This window comes from Mus caroli, chromosome 17, assembly GCF_900094665.2.
Source record: "Mus caroli chromosome 17, CAROLI_EIJ_v1.1, whole genome shotgun sequence".
NCBI lineage: Eukaryota > Metazoa > Chordata > Mammalia > Rodentia > Muridae > Mus > Mus caroli.
The window spans coordinates 80,314,073-80,335,121 of record NC_034586.1 but is presented as its reverse complement, the minus strand read 5'-3'; the positions used below and the strand labels follow the sequence as shown (position 1 = coordinate 80,335,121).

At 42.9% G+C, this 21,049-nt stretch overlaps 1 protein-coding gene across 1 annotated transcript in view; it reads left to right on the top strand.

The window, feature by feature from the left end:
- Window positions 1–21,049, top strand: part of Lrpprc (leucine rich pentatricopeptide repeat containing) — an 83,961-nt gene that overhangs the window by 47,524 nt on the left and 15,388 nt on the right. The window contains exons 24-30 of the mRNA XM_021186193.1: window positions 1,040–1,164; window positions 1,517–1,623; window positions 9,712–9,780; window positions 10,461–10,551; window positions 14,969–15,111; window positions 15,230–15,338; window positions 18,859–18,985. Coding sequence (XP_021041852.1) covers window positions 1,040–1,164; window positions 1,517–1,623; window positions 9,712–9,780; window positions 10,461–10,551; window positions 14,969–15,111; window positions 15,230–15,338; window positions 18,859–18,985 — 771 coding nt within the window. The remainder of the gene's footprint in view (window positions 1–1,039; window positions 1,165–1,516; window positions 1,624–9,711; window positions 9,781–10,460; window positions 10,552–14,968; window positions 15,112–15,229; window positions 15,339–18,858; window positions 18,986–21,049) is intronic.

Here is a 21,049-nt window from a genome sequence, read left to right as displayed (position 1 = left end):
AGAGAGAGAGAGAGAGAGGAAGGAGGAGGAGAAGAAAGAAAGAAAGAAAGAAAGAAAGAAAGAAAGAAAGAAAGAAAGAAAGAAAGAAAGGAAGAAAATGAAGAGGCCCAACCATGAGAATTATATTTGATGTCTCTATGGTTGTTCCGGGGCCCTTCTTCACACTGTCACTTGTCCTTTCAAAGGAAAATAAAAAGTACTTTTGAAAGACCCACAGGGCTGGAGAGATGGCTCAGCCATTAAGAATACTGACTGCTGTTCCAAAGGTCCTGAGTTCAAATCCCAGCAACCACATGGTGGCTCACAACCATCTGTAATGAGATCTGACGCCTTCTTCTGGGTTATCTGAAGACAGCTATAGTGTACTTATATATAATAATAAATAAATCTTTTTTTAAAAAAAAAGGGAAGAACCCCAACACTCTTCAGAAACTCTGACTTATTAAGTACGACATATAAAGGTACCATGACTTAAAAGGAAGCAGTTTTTCAAGTTTACCTGCTAAAGACACAGTGTTAGAATGGAATAGCTCACTGCAGGATGAGAATACCCTAGTTTGAGGACTCTATCCTACTCTCCTGTTACGGCTTTTGGTGAAAAATACTATGATAGCATTGCTAAGTGTTTACACATGCCTGAGAGTTTCCAGTCTGAAACTGGACGGTCACCAAGGTCCCTGAAGTAATAGGGAAGGAAATGGGACAGCCGTAGTCCTTGCTTTTAGAACTAGCAGCCTGATACCAATTTATTATATACATTGTATATAGAATAAGGTTAGAGAACGACTTTCTTTTTTCGACCTTCCTCCCCCATCCAAACACTATTTCGGAGGCAGAGGAATAGAAGACCAAGCAGGGAAAGTGGGGAGCTGTTACTGAACAGGCACTACAGAAAGGCTTGCTCTGGGTTGTCTACTTGAAAATGGGGGTTTTATATCTTAGTAAGTTTAGTTGCTGACAGGTTCTTTGCTCTGTTGTTTCTGAGAGCCTAAACTGAATTTGATAAATTTTTTTCTTCATTGTCAATTTATTTTTCAAGGGATGACTTACCTGCTGCTCTTGAAGCCAGCATTACCTGCCATAAAAAATATAAAGTGTTACCCAGGATCCATGATGTCTTGTGTAAGCTAGTAGAGAAAGGCGAGACCGATTTAATCCAGAAAGGTTAGTGACTGTCAATATCTTTAATCTGAATGCTGAGATGTGAAAGGAAAGTCTAAGACTAGAAAGACACCTCCAGAGAAGCTGTTTTACTTCTAGGTATTGAAGAAACCTCTGGTTTTCGGTGTCTTGTTGGTGATGTGTCTGTATGAATACATAATTTACCTTTTCATGGTTCTCTTAAGTGTGTAATGCCATCAGTGAGTGCTAGCAGATAAAGGACTCTGTAAATTAGACGAAACTACAATCTACTAGCCTCGGTGTTTGTTCTTTTTCACCTGTCTAAATTGTGTGGTACTTACTATACTGTCTTACGTTTTCCTGTGGTGTGTGTGTTTCCTTCGCTGCTGTCCAGCAATGGACTTTGTGAGCCAAGAACAAGGGGAGATGACGATGCTCTACGACCTCTTCTTTGCTTTCCTGCAGACGGGGAATTACAAAGAAGCCAAGAAGATCATTGAGGTATGGGTTTTAACTTCGCTATTCTGATGTACAGCTATTTAGACTCTTAATTAGAATACATTTTAAAATTTTAACCTTTAATTATCCTTGTTCTTATTCATGTTAATCGAATTCAGTCCCAATAATAATAGGAAGCTGGCTCGGCCAGCTTTATTGAATATAATTACAGTTCAGAAAAGGCAGTCTGGTTGTATATTGAATTTGTTTCCTCACTTTGCTAAATTCACTGTTATATATCAAAATGATATTTGCATATTAAATCTTGAATTGTAAAACAATTAAATTAAACTGGTTTTCCTGGGTGTAAAGTTGCTAATCCTCTTTGCAAAAGAGTTCTTTGTTCTTAAAAGCAGGAAAATTCAATTTACTGCAGACCAGGCTCAGATTTATTCGTAATGCTTGTCTACAAGGTAATCAACCAAACACGCACTGTCTGCAGTGGCGGGCATTTCATTTACATTGTCTTTCTTCCTTTTTTTTTTTCCTCTGTCCCTACCATGGTAAGCAGCTTATAGGAAATAGGTGACAAACCTGGCCTCTTTAGGATTAGTATATTTTATCTAGGCTTTACTGAAGTGTTTCTTACTGGAATTCATAAGTTAAAGGCTAATGTGAAGTCTGTCCACCTGGTGGTTAATTTCATTATCAAGCAGTCCCGTGTCTATAAGAGAACACTCTACTGGAAGTTGCCATGGTGCAGCAGGAATGGCGCCGTGTCACTGAAACTTGAACAACTCAGGAATTATGTGGTTCCAGTCACCCTTTGCTGCTGCCTCTCTCAAAGTGTCCAGGCTTCCAGGTTGGCGCTTGGTCTCCTAATTTGTACAGAAACAGAAACTTCAGTTCCTGCTTGTGGAACTGAGGGTGTAGATCAGGACCCAGAACAGCATTCCTGTAGCTTCAGTTTTCTTTTGTTTTTTTGGTTTTTGGTTTTTGGTTTTTGGGGGTTTTGTTGTTGTTGTTTTCCAGACGGTGTCTCACTATGTAGCTCTGGCTCCTAGAACTTCACCTCCCAAGTGCTGGGATTAAAGGCATGGCCCTCCATGCCTGGCTTCCATCTTCAGATGTTTTCAAAGCAGAGAACACTGTGGAACAGTTGCAGTGTGAGGAACTCTTCTTGCCCACCGAGGCTTGATTGCCACTGGTGGATCCTGAATAGGGAAGCGGAGCAGGAGAGCCAGGCGGCTGAGAGGCCCCAGGCTCAGTGAGCCGAGTAAGAACAGACCCTCTGGGAGGCAGCGTCAGTAAGACAGTTCATTTTAATGGGAGGCAAAGGCTATTTAAACCTTTGCGAGAGTTACTTGGGTCTGTTAGGGTGAGTGTATGTCATTGGCCAGTGCCAGGGCATACCTTATTTGCATGAGGCGGAATTCTAGATGCTGCTGGACATGACCTTATAAGAGGAAATGAAGTTTAACCTACCTTTATCTAGTGGGGCAAAGGTAGGGCAAAGGGCAGGGTGCCCTGGGACGTGCGGGCCTTCGGTTGTGTGGTATCAGTCCTGCTCCATCGATCTCAGGATGAGATTTCCGGGCTTTGGACCCTACCCACTCTTGCTCTAAGCCTGCTCCCCGGCCCCACAGGAGATTGTGACATTCAGAACTCTTTTTCTCTTTTTCTGTCTACATCGCTGTCAGTATCTTAGATGGTGCTTGGAAAACTCAGTCTAGAAAGTGGTTCAGCAGCTCTAAAGGGAATGCTTTGTCTGTGGCACCGTGTCTCTGGGCCACTAACTGAGGACATCTGTGCCCTCTCTGTAGGGGAAGCAGAACCCTGCCAGAGGAATGCGAGCCAGTTTCCTTTTGGCATCTATTAAACTTTGCTAAGCTGTTTTGTCTGTAAGAGGGAATGTAATATCTGTCTCTAAGACTCAATCACATAATGTGTGCAAAGCAGCTTGCGCATTTCCTGGATTATGGTGAGTGAGCAGTAATTGTAATTCTCTCTGCCCCTCAAAGGTAGGGATTGTTTCTCTTCTTTATTCTACATGATTTTAGTGTGAGGCTTTATGTGAGGTACACAGATGTCACATGAATGGCAGGAGAAGGCTAGCGTTTAGTATTTTAGTATTTGCCCAGGTCAGTGCACGTCTATAGAGTTGTGCACTGGATGAAAAAATTCTGTCTCGGGAGGGGTTAAGGAGATGATTCAGTGGATAAAGTGCTTTCCCTGCAAACATGGAGACCTGAATTCATATCCCAGCACGCGTGTGAAAGCCTGTTCCATCTGCCTGGGACTCTGTAGTTAGAAGGCTGAGAGAGGCAGGAGCAGCCACTCTAGCTATCAGTGACTTCCAGGTTCAGAGAGAGATGTGGTCCTAACAAATAAGGGGACATCTGGAGTCAGCCTCCGGCCTCCACACATACAAGCCTAGGCATCCACACTTAGATTAAACACACACATGTGTGCATGCACAGAAAAATTAAAAATAACTGTAGAACCACTGTAATGGCAGCAACAAGAAGAGATTGGGGGGGGGGGTAAGTGAGAGTCTATAAAGGTCTGTCCCATTGCCAAGACTGTAGGACAGGTCTTTGTTTTTATTGTTTTGTGGCTAATGGAGGTTAAGTTATGGTGAGAATTTCTAACACTTTGTTACTAAAGCTAAAGCGACAAAAGATATAAGTAAGATTGAATTTATGAATAATATACCAGTTTGTTTATAAAGTGTCTGGTGTGTACACACACATGCTATGTGCTGTGTGGTCTTTTAACACAGGCTTGTATTTCTACACACAGGTCAGGAGGGTGAACTAGAGCTGGTTGTTAACATAGCTTAGATACTTTCTAAGTTTTTACAGTGAGTAGTTTTTGAAAATTGTGTTTTTCAAGGGGAAAAGGATGAGAAAGAGTGGAGTAGGAAGAGTCTTAGGAGCCGAAGTAAGGCTCCTTGAACAGATCTGAGAGAGAGAGAGAGACAGAGACAGAGAGAGACAGAGAGAAAGAGACACGTTCCTGTCTACAGAAGGGAAGTCTTCACTGACTTGAGGGATGGGGAAGTCTGAGCGTGTAGGACAGCCATCCCTCACCCTGTGGTGTGGAGCAAATGGTGCTGTTTAAACGTGGATGAGCTTAGGGTGTAGATAGAGGGTACTTAAAGAAGGAAGCTCTCCCTTTGTTCTGAAAGGGACTCTTGGGCAGGGTAAATTGATTCCAGATGTTAGAAACCCTCGGGGCTAGAATAAGGAGATGGGGCTAATTCAAAGAGTAATAGATTCTGGATGTACACAAAAGGATTCTGGGTAGGTTATGGGGGCGGGGCAGCTGAGACTGTGAAATTAATGAGGATCTCAGGGTTCTGGGCATAGGGCTTTTTTCTTGATAATACTCAAGAGTAATGACATAGAAGGTCACGTGAATTAACAGAGGCTTACTCAGTATATATATATATATATATATATATATATATATATATATCCGCCTGTGAGTGGTAGGCATGCCTTGGCCGTCATCTGAAACCTCTTGCTAAGGTGACTGATAGCATCTAAGCGCTTCTCATCTTGACCAGTTTCTCTCTTTCCTTCTTAACAAATACTGATCATGTCTTATGGTCTCATCAGTGAGATGGGCCTTTAAAAATATATTGCTATCAGGAATATATTGTGTGGAAAAGGGCTATTTCAGAGTGGATCTTCCTAAGGAATTGGTGTCTAGGGGAGAAGTAAAAGATGAATTGGGAACTGACACCATAAAGCAATTAATTCAGGCCACGTAGGTCAACAGCACAAAGACCCTGAGGAAGGACAGCGCTTCCTCTGGGTTGTACCTCATAGAACAACACAAGCAGTGTGATGTCAGCCTTGGACGACCATGCTTCTCAGGTCAACACCTACTCAGTGCCCTTCCCTGTGCTGGGCTCCCGTCCCCCTAGCAGTGTATTCTCTACAGACTCCACTTCCAGCACATGGCACGTTCTGGAATGAACTGCACCATTGAGAACGGTTAACACTTCCTTGCTCTGTCAAGAAGGTAAAGGCTGTGAGGTATATTCTACACCTTGCTCCAATGTTCAGTCATACTCCCAGCCCCACCCTATCCCACCCCAACCCCCAAATATAGAACCAAGTATAAATTACAGTTCTTATTTTAAAATATGTCAACTGTAAAGACTTAATTCGAATACTTACTCATCTAGTCATTTTTGTGAGCCTTCTGTACTTTTAATTCAATGGCTTTCTTTCATTTGTCCATAGCTGGAATTAACGGACTCATGTATCTTACTTAATGCTTCACTGGAATCAGCAGCTCATTTCCCCGCGTGAAGCTCTTTAGAGGCTTCTCTAAGAGTTGGCGTGACCACACTGCTCCACTGTTGAGAGGAAAGGCATCTGGTTTATTTCTCGCTCGAGAAGCATTTCCACTCTGACTTGAGTCGTCACCTTCGTTCATGTCTTCACATTCATCTTTGGTTTTTGGACCATTTTCTTTAGGTGGTTTTTTGGTAGTGAGTTAATTAAGAGAGATATGTCTGTATAGATGAACCCCCCCCCCCACACACACACACACACACCTCCTTTCTGGCTCAATATGCTAGAGATTTGAGTAGAAAACAGGTCTCTAAGTTTTAGCCTAGAATTCCTATTTAAAAATTATGGTCAAATAAGATGGTATTTCTCTGTAAAGAAAAAACAAAATGTTACTTCATTCTTTTAGAGTTTGAGTACTTCATTTACCTTCTAATACAGTCATAATTACAGAGCATAAAATAAAATGTGTTTTGTGTGATCCACTTTATTTCAAGACTGTAAATTAAATTCAGGAAGAGATGACATGTAGAAGTAGGGAAGGCTAACTAATGATATGAAATTTTACCTAGCTCTTAAGGTTTTCTGTGAGAAGTCTGCCATTTCACTTCATCCCAAGTCCCTAGTGGTCAGTTGTCACTGCTTGACCATGGGTCAAGGCTGCAAAGCTGTGGTCACAGATGAGCATTCAACTTAACTCTACCCTCTCCCTGAGACTCAGACCTGCGTCACCAGCTAGACAGTGTGACATGCTAAGTGACAGTCAGGCACATCTTCACATGAGCCTCACAAACAACTCTGAGAAACAGGACAAAGAAATTAAGGTTCAGAGTGTAGGTTGTAGAGTCAGGGCCTGGCAGCCATGACTTTTGCAATCAGGACAGTTCCCATTTCCCAGGCCATCTTCAGTATGGCCCCCATCTTCACGCTCTGTAGACACCGCTTACCACCAAATTAAAAAAGCAACCTTCTCTTACTTTGTGTCCCCCTCTTCGAAGTCAGTGTACTATCCTGTGCAAGGGAAGACTCTCATTTTGATGGTGTCAAAGTTAACACTAGAACTTTGGAGTCTAGGGCCATTCTTGTTACTGTTTGTTGTCTACTTGACGAACATAAAATTGTATCCCCTTGCCTTCCTTAATTAGAGTTCAATTCTGTATGCACTGTGCTAAGGTGGTGGTGTATCTGGCTCTCAGATGTATGTCTGTTCCCCTGACATGTAGTTGGAAGTTTCCTTTAGTATTGACTTCCATTAATCCCTGTGAAAAGGACCACTGCTGTTGATAATAGACTGTCCATTTGACTTGCTCAGCAGCATGTTGCTCTTTTATATACCTGATCTTTAAATGCATCTCTGAAGGTTCTAGAGACAGGGACCAATGCTAAGAGACTCACTGAGTGATGTGGTGCCACTGTCCCCTGTGCCCAGCCCACCTGGAGGGATGCGGAGGTGAAGTGGCCTCTAGAAGAACCTGGTGCACATCTCTTGCTTTCTATTGCACTCGCAAATGGAGTATGGTTTATTGACATTGCGGTTTGTTTGGGTTTTTTCCCACGGTTTCATTAGTATTGGCAAGAAAGGAAAAATTTACTGTTTGAGTCAAATTTAAGTTTCTATAAAGTAAGGTTTGGAACACAGTAGAGACATTTTCATGTCCTTTCTCTTGGAAAACATTTTATATTTATCTTTATTAATATACATAGATGTTAACTGAGCCCATAAAGTTATGGAAGGAAGTTATTGAGTAATGAAAGTATTTTAACTTTCTGCCTATGCATTTGAGCTAAGTATTGCATTAGAACTGCAGAAAGCTGTGCTCTGCAATGCAGTAACTTGGGCACAAACAAACATGGCAGTCATTCTAACTATTTAGCCTTTCTGCCCATTAAATAAGTTATATGTAAGGAAAATGAGAAAGAACTAGGAGTCACCTTGTTATTTTGATGTGCATTAGCTGGCCTTTGATGTGTTTCTATTGCATTTTTTATTGCTGCTTTCAACTGCAGTGTTTAAAATTCAGTAAGATGCTCGGAGGTAAGCCAGAGCATCGCCGTCCCAGAGGCCTAGGAGATTTAGTTAATCTGACCTAGATGTTCTTTTGATGATTGAGATTTATATACGAAAACAGTTCTCAATTTCAAAATGAAGCATAGGGGAGACCTGGTGTATAAGTCAGCTGTCCTGCCAGCAATGAGGATTAATCAGCCCCAAACAGGAAGAGTTACCGTGGAGCTGTGCTGTTCAGGTCTTAAGGATTTGGATCTGTAATCACACTGGAAGTTGTAAGTAAATGTAGCTCTTGGATTTTGCCGTGTTCTAAAGAGGATTATTTGTTCTTTTTCAAGGGCTCTCTATCTACATTGATGTTGATTTCATACCCACTATGATGTATGTGGCAAAGTAGATATGAGGGAGTTCTTGGATACAGTCTAGATGTAGAGGTTAACATCTAGTATATTTTAAGATAAGATCAATTTACTCTGCATTTGATTTTATACCCCAGAATATAGATACTTGCATGGCTAAAATGAGCGCTCACAATTTAAACTCTACAGTTTTCTGTCTTGCTACCCAAGCTAAAAGGTGGTACTGTCTTCATTAACATTGTGCAGTGTGTTTGTTTTTAACTAGACTTACTGGAGCGCAGAGTGTAGTGGAGCACTCCTGTAATCCAGCTACTGTAGGATGCAGCTGAGGTAGGTCAACCAGGGCAACATAGCAATACCCCATCTCTGAAAATCCCAGAATTCCTGGAGCTTATACATAAGCCCTGGCACTCTGGGGACACCTGGCCTCATGCGCAGCAGTGGCGAGCAGGCCGGGGACATCCTCTGACTTGGCCTGCAGCCCGGGCAGATGAGAATGTGCGTGTCTCATCGTGATGCTGTGGTTGAAGTGTGGTGTTCCATGGTGAAACCTCTTACAGATGATGCAAATGCTATCATAACAGGTACAAATCCTTGGAATGATGGGGTTTGTCTTTTATTCCAGTATCCAACATTGTGAAACATGGGCTTGAAGCCAGAGTTATTGACTAAACCTTTAGAATTTCTGACTGACCATATAATTAACATGCATCTCAACTATTAAAATGAATCAAGATAAACTAATGTTAAGTATTTAACTGACTTTAGATTCTAAGCAACACATCCAGTGATTGGTAAATCACTTTTCTTTCCCTTCAATTGAGCCTCATTAATTTAGGCAGAGTACTTTTATCAAAGTATGTTTCTTCTAAAATTGAAAGCTGCTGGTTTTTATTAAGATTAAAATTTGTTTATGATTCTACTTGGCAAATTAGTAAGTCGTATCTACTGAGCCTGTTGGGATGTTGTAGTGAATGGGTGGAAGGCGGGGCACTTGGTCATGTGTTGTGGGATGAGCATGCATGTGCAGGGATGAGTTTATCTTTACATATTCTGGGGTTGATTTAGTTATTCTTCCTGAACTAAATAAAATGCAGTCATTTTATTATTTAAAGATTTTTTTTTTTTTTTTTTGGAATGACATGTAAGGCCCTGCGTTTAATTCCCAGTACTAAAACAAACAAAAAAAAAAAAAACAAAAGACCATAAAACAAAAAGATTATGGAATGACTGTTGAGCTATGAAGCAGCAGGTTGGAATCAGCAAAGTCTTTAGATAAGTGGTGAATGTGGTCTGCTGGGTGTTCGGGGCTCACCTCCTTAAATGCCTGTGGTAACTGGGGTTACGTTGTAAGGACTTTTGGGTTAGTTGGTTTTGTTTTGTTTTTTTTAGCAAATATGTGTGACAGTGAATTAATTAGAGGGAATATACTACCTTCAAGGGCAAACTGAGCTGAGTCTTACATGTTGTCTTACAGACTCCAGGCATTAGAGCTCGGCCTGCAAGACTCCAGTGGTTTTGTGATAGATGCATTGCCACTAATCAGGTTGGTATTTGATTTCTGATGTCTGAAGCACTAACACTCAGGAACATGTGAGTGAGTATCATAAGCCTTTGAGGAGTTTACGAGCGGCCCTTGTGGACACCATGTTCCCTCAGTGCTTCTCCAAATAAGTGCTCTCCTGCTTTATGGCCCCAGGGGACATTAGAAGTCCTAAGAGTGCTGGTCGGGGCCCTGGGAGTTTTCACCTGCCCTTCCTCTGCTAGTGTGAGCAAGCTGGCCGTGCCTGTGTTGTGTGAAGAGTGAGAGGCGTGTGCTGTCAGGAAGGGGCCTTCTCTCGGCTCCCTCCATCATTCATTCTCAGTGCACAGGGGCAAAGGCCAGGGACAAGGTTGCCTCACCTGTGTGCTCCTGGTTGTTCTGCCTCAGATTCTGTGTCTCCAAGGTGCTCTCTAAAGGGTCTTCTCAGGCTGTGGGTGCTTTGTTCTGTAAACTCCTGTTACTGTGGTCAGATATTCACAGCATAATGATCTGTTGTTCTAACCACTTGTCCGTGTGCAGCTCTGTGGATTAAGTAGGCACCCCCTGCCACTGTGCCTGACCCTGAGTCTCTTGGTAAAGTTAACCCATCCTCTGGCGACGCTCACCCAGCGGGTCATTGGCCGCTTGTGTAACTGTAAAATACACTTCTTCCAGGGTGTAACCAATCTCATCATCTTTTGAAGGTTGAAACTCTTGAGAAGATGGTAGAGCTGACTGAGAAGCTGTTTGAATGTGACAGGGACCAGATGTACTACAACTTACTGAAGCTATACAGTAAGTGACGCGCCTCGCCTGCTTGCACTCCGGCCTGCAGAGGCCACAGCGGGGAAGGAATGTTGGGCTTGGAAGAAGTCTAGGGATTGTCAGTTGTGGAGTCTTCCACAGAGGCCAGAGGGAAGGCTAGCTGAGCCACCCTGCGGAGTTTTAAGTTGTGTCATTAGAAGCTGCTGTGTGATGTCCACAAAGCTGACCTCCTTGCTGTGGTAATGAGGGGTGAACCAGCCTCCGCTCAGTCATTTTCTTGGCGTGCTCCTGGAGCCCACACCTACATGTGACACCGTGTGATGAAGATCTGCTATACTCGTCCATGCCTACAGGCCTGAGATCTCTGTGCACCCTGACACATCCTGCATGTGTGAGCAAGGGATGGGACACACACTGGGATTGGGAAGTCTGTAGGAAAAGCAAGCTGTCTTTTTGATAGTTTTAAATTCTTGAAAATGAGGGCATTGTAACAGTCACTTGTGGAAAGCTAAGTTGTGCTCAGGGTTAAGTGGTATCTTGATTGGGAGCCCAACCAGTTCATAAAACGATTCTACTTCTCTTTAGGGTTTCATGAACCGTGTAGGAAGAAGCCATTGGCTCACCCTGTGTTCTGTGCTAGGCCTGAGAGACCAAACTAAAATGAAGTTACTCAGACTGATGGTCCATGGTACCAAATCAACTGTACCTCACACTCTCGGATGCACCCATGCACGCTTGCGCGCGCGCACACACACACACACACACACACACACACACACACACACACAGACATGGAGAGGAGGACGGCAGGCTGTGGGCCTGGGAGGCTGTCCTTCTCTTTAACCGTTAGGACGAGGGTTTGAGCTGCCTGCTCTGAGGTTTGTTTTCTTTGGTTGGTTGGTTTTGTGTGTGGTTCTTTTCTGTCTGTAAAGCCAACTTTCACTCATATTTAACATACACACAAATGTTTTCTAAATCTTTTAAGCCAACTCAGAAAGAACTCAAAGCCACAGTTCTTAGGAGGATCTTTTGAGAAACTTTCTTTTCTGTTTTCTGTAAATCCTGAAGTAGCTTCCTCGGTCCCTCCTAGAGTGGCTAATTATAACATGCTCACAGGTGGATCTTTTAGGAACATGTACACCTGTGTGAAAACTACCATTTAATATGAGCATATTACACTTTTTATTCAAGTACATATTATAATGTTTTTCTCCATTTTAATCATCTGTAAGTACTAATAAACTGGTTGGCTATCTTAGAATTTATTTTACCGATCCCGTTTCTGTGAATAGATTCTAGTTTTCCATGTACCAAATCTTGGTTCACACCCTTAATTTCCACTTGACTGACTTCCTGGTATTTCTTAAGGTGGAAGAGTGGAGTGGTGGGAATTTCATTGTTACAGGCAAATGATGCTGAGGTCTGTTTATGCAGCCCATACATGGACCCGTTCTTGTGATAGTGCGTAGCCAGTGACGTTGGTTTACCCTTTGCTTTTCTAGTTAGAGATGGCTCTGTCTCCCTGTGTTTTGTTACAGTGGCTTCACATCATCACACAGTGAATAAAGGTGATAATGACATGTTCTCTTTGGAACATGTTTCAGTGGAAGTTTCCCTAATGGCATTATTGGCTCCAAGTCTGACACTTTCTGACTTTGAAGAGACTTGAGTTTGTATGTGGTGTGTTTCTTTTCTTTTGCTACTATATTCAGACAAGTCTCAGTCTAAAACCTGGGCTTCCCTGGAACCTCCAGAGTCACCTTTGACAGCTCTGCGTCTTGAGTACTGGGATCAGAGACTTGCACCACCAAGCTCCGCATCACTGCTTTCGCCACCTTTGACTTGGCGTTTTGCATAGGAAATGCCTCATGGCAGCCTTTTTAGTTTTACAGCCCTGATGTCTTATCCTACTTCAAGTTATTTATGGTTTTTGCATCCAGTGCATATAGGCATATTCCATGCTGTGTGGCCTTTCTCTCTTCAATTATTACACTAGTAAAAGTGGCTATATTCTAGGCACTAAGAATTCACACAGCATAGTAGTTTGCTGGCTGAGTGTGAAACTGTCACCGTGTGTTCCACGCACTTCCCTTCACTTACTGTTTCAGCTGCATTTGGTTTGATTGTTCTGAGTTCTACATTGAGTATTCTACAGTCTGGCTTTTTTTGTTTGTTGTTGGGTTTTTTTTGTTGTTGTTGTTTTTTAAGCTAATGATATGAAACAATTAGTAAGTTTTTGGTGTCCTTGAAACCTCCAAAGTTGATTTTTTTTTTCTTAATGAATTTATGGGTTTTAAAAAACTGTTTTGTTTTAGTTATTTTCAATACTCAAATTATCCAGTCCTTGGCCAGCAGGAGCCTCCTCCTTTTAAAGCTCCTGTGTCATCTGACATACCCAGGGTTCAGGCTGATGGCACATGATTCCTGCCCTAGACCTGAGGCCTTCATTTGATAAGGGAGTGGCGCTTAGATAACAGAACTGCAGGGGGGGGGGGGGGGGTGGAGGTAGCTCTGTTCTGTCAGCAATACTGGAACAGTTGTTGGCCTTAGAGGTAAAACCCAGGACTAGAGTTCTTCATTTCCTAGTTTGGTGCCTCAGAAACACCCAGGTCCCCAGGAATGTGGCCCCACGACTCTGTCTATTCTCAGAAAGTTCTAGAAGAACAGCATGTGCTGTCAGTCGGGCATCTCTCAAGCACCCCCACAAGCTCCTTCCATTTTTGTTTTGTTGTTGGTTTTTTTGAGACAGTCTTTGTGTGTAGCCCTGGCTGTCCTGGAACTCACTCTGTAGACCAGGCTGGCCTTAAACTCAGAGATCTGCCTGCCTCTGCTTCCAGGCACTGGAATTAAAGGTGTGCACAGCTGAGTGTGAAACTGTCACTGTGTGTTCCGTGCACAGACCCCCTGCTCAAAGATGTCCTTGGCAGCTCAGTGTCCAGCTTAGACCTTTTGCCTTTGAAACAAGGATAAAGTTAGGGTTCTTGGTCCTCAGAGACTAGAGTATAGCTAGTGTAAATCATCCACTCAACTCCTCTTCATGGCTTAGAGTGCTTGTGTGGGCTTTAAAGCGAGCCATGGTCCAAGGATGCTGGACTGTCACCTCAGAGCCTCCCCACAAGCGAACTGCTTCAGGTGCTTCCTCCCACACAGTAAAGATTCTTGGGCTTGGATTGTTTTTGTGATCAAGTTTATATTTTAAAGTATTTATAATAATTAGGTTTTATATTGTAGGAGGACATTTTAATAAAGGTAAGGTATAGATAACTTACAAGAATATTGCTTTTGGATCGGGCATGATGGCATTCACTTGGGAGGCAGAAGCAGGTAGATCTCTATGAGTTCGAGGCCAGCCTACAGAGTGAGTTCCAGGACAGCCAGGGCAGTTACACAAAAAAACTCTGTCTTGACCTTACCTTCAAAAGGAATATTGCTTTAAAAGCTGACTATAAGTGTAAGGTTTATGTTGGTTAGATTGACTTTATTATCAACTATTTATAAAATCACTCTTAAAATGGGGGCTGCAGCCTGTGTTTGGCCTAGGGAAGTCATCCTCTCCCCCTTTGCCCTTATTCCTTATCGCTGATTTCTAGGTCAGCGTGACTGGGCTTCGCTTTCTGCTCTTTAAAGTTTGTACTTTACTAGTGACTAGTTGTCAGAAACTCAGTTTTCTTTTTAGAGAGACAGAGTCTAGTGACGTCCCACTGACATCAGTAGTGAGGGGCAGAGCCGAGGGAAATCCCACTGATGTTAGTGACACGTCCCCTCAGATGCTGAGAGACAGACATATTCACGCTCCCTGGGTGTTTGTTCATCTCTCTAAAATATCCCGTGCAAAATAAAACAGAAAGACTGAAGTAGGCCAGCCAGCCCTGGGTCCTTGGTTTGTGCACACTGGGCATCACCACAGAGCAGTAATTAGGTTATTGGTACAGAGAAGCCACGTGTTTCCTTTACAGGAGACTCTGTAGTCATCAGTGGCATCTGTGGCTGCAGACTCTTCCTCGCCCAAGTCCACGTATCTGGAAATGGAGTACTTTGTAAGAGCCATTTTAGAACCATAGGTGTTCACAAGGCAGTATGCATGTATTTATTTATCATTTCTGCAAACACTAAAGGGTGTGTGTTACTTGTTTCTGATTTTGATTTTCACATTGGGCTATTTTTCAATTTCTTTAAAAACAACTTTTTTATCAACATGGTTTTCCGAGCTTTGGATGAGGCTTGGGTGCTTTGTTACTTTGTTACTGTCTTTGCTTTTGTTTAGTTGGTTTGGCAGAGGAAAGATTTCTGTGGCCGTCTCCGCACCTCCCGGCTACAACTAAATGTTTCCTCTCCCCAACAGCAGCATTGAGAATAATGCATATTTAAACGTAAAGTGAGACTGCCCTAGCACTTCACCAGCTCTGCTTGGCAGAGCCATTGAGTTTTGCTTGATCACATTCTGTAGAAATGAGCAGTGACTGGCAAAGAGCGGATGCTGTGTGGAACAAAATGCAAGAAGAGAACATTATCCCTCGAGAGCGGACACTGCGGCTCTTAGCTGAGATCTTGAAAACCGGCAACCAGGAAGTTCCTTTCGACGTTCCAGAGGTAACTTGTCATTAGCACAAGCCTAAAAGACTTCCAGGACGTAGCTTAGCTCAGTATTATACAGCGAAGGTTGCTGGGTTTAACCATTTTTGTTGAACTGAGTCATTTTGTTTTAAAGTTGTGGTTTGGAGATGACAGACCTTCCCTGAGTCCATCCTCGTCCTCGGCAGGAGAGGCCGCGGCTGAGAAGACGTTGTTGTCTAACTGCAGACTGAAGAAGAGTAAAGGTGAGTATCCACAGGGCCACGGCCAGAGCATGGGCATGCAGGCACACACGCACGTTTTATACTTTTCATCAACGTACTATATACTAAGGAATTTATTAATTATGATTATAAAGTTATAATTTATAAGCCAGTGTCCTTAAATTTTGAGATGAGTGTAAGTATTTAAGGATGAAAACAAGAGCAAAGGAATGCCATGTGGCCAGATGTTAACAATAATTGTTAGATGCTGGGCAGTGGTGGTGCACGCCTTTAATCCCATGGTTTGGGAGGCAGAGGCAGGCGGATCCATGTGAGTTCAGGGCCAGCCTGGTCTACAAAGTGAGTTCCAGAACAGCCAGGGCTGCACAGAGAAACTCTGTTTCAAATATCAAAAACAAAAGTAACTCTTGTGGCAAGTGGGCTGTACAACAGGAGAACTGACCTGCCAAGACTGAGGGAGCCCAAAGCCGGCTAATCTCAGAATCCAGAACAGAAGGAGTGGAGCCACTCCCTGCCTGCCTCTCCCTGCTCTGGAACACAGAACAGTGCCACCCACTGAGCAGACCTTGGCTGTCAGTCAGATAACCTAAAAACCTAGAGGTTTTTTTTCATGCTGAGGAGGTATGTAGACAGGGGAGTGCTGCCCCCTCCCCGCTCTCTGGCTGTAAATGTTCTGAGCTGGGCTGTGAATGCTGCCAATTACCAATGTCTCTGGCCATATTCCCTTAGGAGGAGTCTGAGCTGCAGGTTTTTAGGTGGTAGGTCTATCAGGAAGACTCTTAAAGCTACCACACTATGCTGTGAGAGGCAATCTTGGCACAAGATCCCGGTGCTCAGATGCCTGGAGGGGATGCCCAGAGGGGAAGTGCGGACCTGGGACCTCTGTTCCCAACTCCCACCAGTGCCTGGGCACACAGGAAACTGGGCACACAGACGCCCTGTACGGGACTGTGTTCTGCCTCCCCTGGGTCATGCCGTGGCACTCTGGGCGCCCCAGCTGCTAGGCAGACATACAGCCCTGCAGCACTTGTTAGGTACAATTGTGCATTTGAGAGGCTGAGTTTATGATAATGCTCTTGGTTGGTTGGTTGGTTGGTTGGTATCTCTTTTTAAAATAGGGCCTCACTATGTAGCCCAGGTTGGCCTCACATTCAACCACTCTCCCCACTCTATCCTCCCTCCCCCAGCTTAGGGCAAGTCCCAGGATTACAGATATGTACCATTATGCCTAGCTTATATACTACCTTTTAGAAAAAGGCTCTTTTAATTAAAGGAAAACATTTAACTATGTGATTAAATGTTATACAGTCATTCAGCTTGTTGTTTTAGCCTGTTAAATATTGATTTTGTATATCTCAAGATTCAGGCACTTAGCAAAATATAAATGCTTTGAAAATTCAGTGCTTTTAGTAGAATCTGTTGCATAGTTGTGGTTAGTGAATTTATAACATAGAAGCACTCATACAGGTTGATAGATAGTGAGTGCAGCTCCCGTGGTATCAAGAAAGAACCAGTAGTATTTCCTACTTTTGTTTTATTAATTTCCAATATTCAAATGATACTGTGCCCTCATTCAGCAACAAACTATGTGACGTAAAGGGACAATAAGAACATCGCATCCTAACTTTGGGGTTTTTGTTGTTGTTGTTGTTGTTAATTTTTTAAAATTTATTTATTACATATAAGTACACTGTAGCTATCTTCAGACACACAAGAAGAGGGCATCGGATCTCATTACAGATGGTTGTGAGCCACCATGTGGTTGCTGGGATTTGAACTCAGGACCTCTGGAAAGCAGTCAGTGCTCTTACCCACTGAGCCATCTCTCCAGCCTGCATCCTAACCTAACTTGTAACCCTGTATAAAAGAGAGCAGGTGCACCATGGCTGAGAACCAGGTCCTTTTGTGGCTTTGCTCTGTGTCATGATTTAGCAAATATTATTGTATTTTGTTAAGTTTTTTTTTTAAGTTGATGATGGATTGATACTGCCATTCAAGGGATGACTGGCTAGGGGAAGATACTCCTGAGATCCGTGCCTCCATCCCAGAGGGCATAGGCAGTTGGTGGATCCAGGGGAGTCATTCCTCAGCTGTGTCCTCGCTGCAAAGTTGCTCTTGCTCATGCAAGTAGATAATTTGGTCACACTCACGAAACATCCCCAGTTAGTGCCGAGGGTCACACATCCAAGGCTGGTGATGGCATGACAGCAGGGGAGGCCTGTTGGAAACACTGGTGAGCTGAGAATAAGAGAGGAAGAAAGACAGGAGGACGGGGGGCGATGATTCCAGTGTATTGTACGTGAAAGAATAAGGGAGAGTGCGTTCAGTGGCAAAGTGCAGTGGCTCGTCAGTGACACTCTCCCTTCCTTGAGTGTCTTCTGGTTTTCTGCCTTTCTTTAGTGCCTGTTTCATGTAGGCACTAGCACGTAGTCTGGTGCAAGGCCAGTCACGTGATCACTCGGAGGAGACTGTGCTTTTGAAAGCTTGTTTAGCATCTGACTGACTTTCACGACAGTTACATTCATTCACACAAACCTAATCTCAACTAAGATACAACTGATAAATATTCTCATACGTCATCTTTTTTTCTTCCCAATTTAATTTCCAGTTTTAAATGCAATTTGGACATTGCCACTTGAGTGTTATTGAGAGGATAATACAAACTTCCTAAGTTATACAAAAAAAAAAAAAATCACAACTATTTCTGCCTGTTCAGACGTTTCTAGAGTGTTCTTGTGGTCGTTAGCATTATGTGTGTGCCTGTTTAATACCTCGCCTTTCTTTCCGGCTGAGTTATATTCATAGAGGGCCGTCTGTGGGAGATCACTTGTACTTCTCTCTGTTGTGATGTGTTTACACACACGAGTGGATTGTAGTTCCAGGTGGCTCTTTATACACAAGCAGTTTCATTTCAGAAAAGTAAGTGACTGGGAAGTGTGGGTACTTCTCTCGGTAACATCCTTTCATTCACTGACAGTTATTGTGAACGAATGAAATAAAACTGTTAATCAGTCAGACAAATGTTGCCTCGTTTACTTGTTAGGTATCTGTATATTTGAAAATTGTATGTTTTTGTATAAGTCCTGTCGTAGCCAAATAATTTGATCTTCTAATTTTAGAATTATAGGCTATATTCACTTTAATGCTATTGTGTTGAAATGTTAACCATTGTAACCACCCACTTATAGATTAAAGATAGCTTGAAAGTGAATCTTTTGCACCCCTCAATCTAAATTATACCTCTGGTTTATTTGGACTTTAACACATATTTTGCGATTTATTTTGCGATCTTTTGAATGTAGAAGAGCTGATTTTCATTTTTATTCGGAAGAACATGATCTGTTGACTCAAAGCAAGTATAAAAAGTAATTTGGAAAAGAAGCCCCTTTCTTTTCGATGGTTTGTCTTGGGAGTTGGGAGCACACTGGGGTGCTCAGTGCCTGACTCCAAGGATTGGTGGACAGGAATATATTTTGGGACTTTTTGTTTTGCTGGTTCAGAATAATATTGTCTCCATTTTTTATCTTTTTCTCTCTTATAGATGCATATAATATCTTCCTTAAAGCCGAAAAGCAAAACGTTGTGTTTAGCAGTGAAACTTACAGCACCTTGATAGGCTTGCTGCTGAGCCAGGACGACTTCACACAGGCACTGCACGTGAAGGATTTGTGAGTATCTGTTTGTCTGTGGAAACCCTCGCTTTAAAGGAATACAAGCTGAGACGTCTCAGATGCCCAGAAAAGTAACGTGCTTCATTTTATGAGTTGTTTGTTTAAAGCAGGTCTCACTGTTTTCCAGGCTGGCCTCAAACTTGTAGCCGTCCTCTGCCTCTCGAGTGCTGGGATAACAGGCATGTTTGCCACCATGCCTGGTCCATGTGTGTGTTTTGACACCAACAGTCACTTTTGGACCCTGAACCTATTTAATGTACTCTGACTTGCGCATTTTTTCAGACCTTATTTACACTTCAATTATTGCCTTAAAACATTTTTTAATGGTGTCCTGTCAGCTCTAACCTCTGTGGTGTGGGATGCGGGTTAATTGACTTTTTCAGAAAATCATTGTGGAACTCCATCTTACTATACATAACCAAGGGTGTTCTGAAATAAGTAATTTGGAAAGACCGGGAGGCAGAAAACAGAAGAGAGTCCCGTGTTAAGGAGTACATGTAGGGAACTTAAATTGTTAGGGAGGAAAATGTAAGAAGTCAAAGACCATTTAATCTTGAGTGCTGGTCACAAATACTCCAAAGATCTCCCCAGAGTCAAGCAGAAAGGTCTTTTTCACCCTGGGGCTGTGGAGGGGCTTCAGTGGGTCAGGTCCTTGCTATGCAAGCATGAAGACAAGGGTTCAGATCCCAGAACCTACACTGAAGCTGGACAAGCTAGCTAGGTAAGAGCTGTCATTGGTGGACTCCCAAGTTCAACAAGAGACCCTGCTTTCAGTAAGTGAGGTGGAGAGCAATTGAGGAATTTACACACACATGGGTGTGCACATGCATATCTGTGTGTATATGCAGACACACACACTCATGCATACCGCTTACCACACAAAAACTCCTTGATTGGGCTTGTGTATGCTGAGCCCTGCATTGACTGAGCCATCTTCCAGAGCTAAGGTTCTGACTCAGATAACAGCTAAGTCATGGGCCTCAGACTCTTTGATGGCCACTTGTACTGTAGATCTCGTGTGTTTCATGACACCCTGCTTCCTATGACGCTCAGTGCTGTGCATTCCTCTCAGTGAAGGCTACTGATCTAGCTAGCATAGCTTCAAACTGTAGGTGCCACTATTTAGTGGGGCAGAATGAACCATTTCTTAAATGAAATAGCCTTGAAAATACCAAAGCACTTCAAGTAGATAAAGACCATGTCATGGAATATTGATTGCCATTGAGCGTGTTTGTGTATGGGTTTGCTCAAGTATCACTACTGTAAACCATTTCTGGAGTTCTGCCGTGGGTCTTCATCTGAGGCAAAGCTGACCTGAATGGTTAGAAGCATAGCTCTTACTCTCCTTTCACCACCGCCTGTAAAATACAGGCTCATATTCTTTCTTTCCTCTCTAGGTTTTTATGAGTCCTTTCTACAATATGATTGACATATTAAAAGATACATATTTAATGTATACATCTCATTAACTCTGGGGATAAGTGTATACCAGTGAAACCAGCGCCAGCATCAAGGCCGTAAACATATCCATCACCATCCAGAGTTCCCTCCCAACGATGATATCATCATCGTTGCTATCATTGTTGGGTTTTCTGAGGATGTGTAATTGCACTGATGATGTACAACTGTAGAGTTTTATCAACTGTAGGCACTGCTGGGTAGGACTCCAGAGCCTACCTGACTCACTAGTACTCCATAGTCATCATCTCTCCACTTCCTCTCTCTTCCCTGGCAACCTCCAGCTGCTCTCTGCTTCTCAGTTTTTTAGACTCCACAGATAAGATTCCCTGTATACTTCACAGTGCTTATATTCCAGCTGTGATAGCCTGTTGTGAATAGCCCTGGGGCTAATTATATTTGATGTTAATTCTGTTCTCATGCGAGTGGTTGTGAACAAAAAAAAAAAGACTCAGCACCCAGGTGTTTTCCTGTAAACCTGCTTCCCACCTTAATTTGTAAAATAAAGGAGAGCTGATGATTGGGTAGATAAAAGGGAAGGTGGAGCGGAAGGTAGAGAGAGAGAGAGAGAGAGAGAGAGAGAGAGAGAGAGAGGAGAAAAAT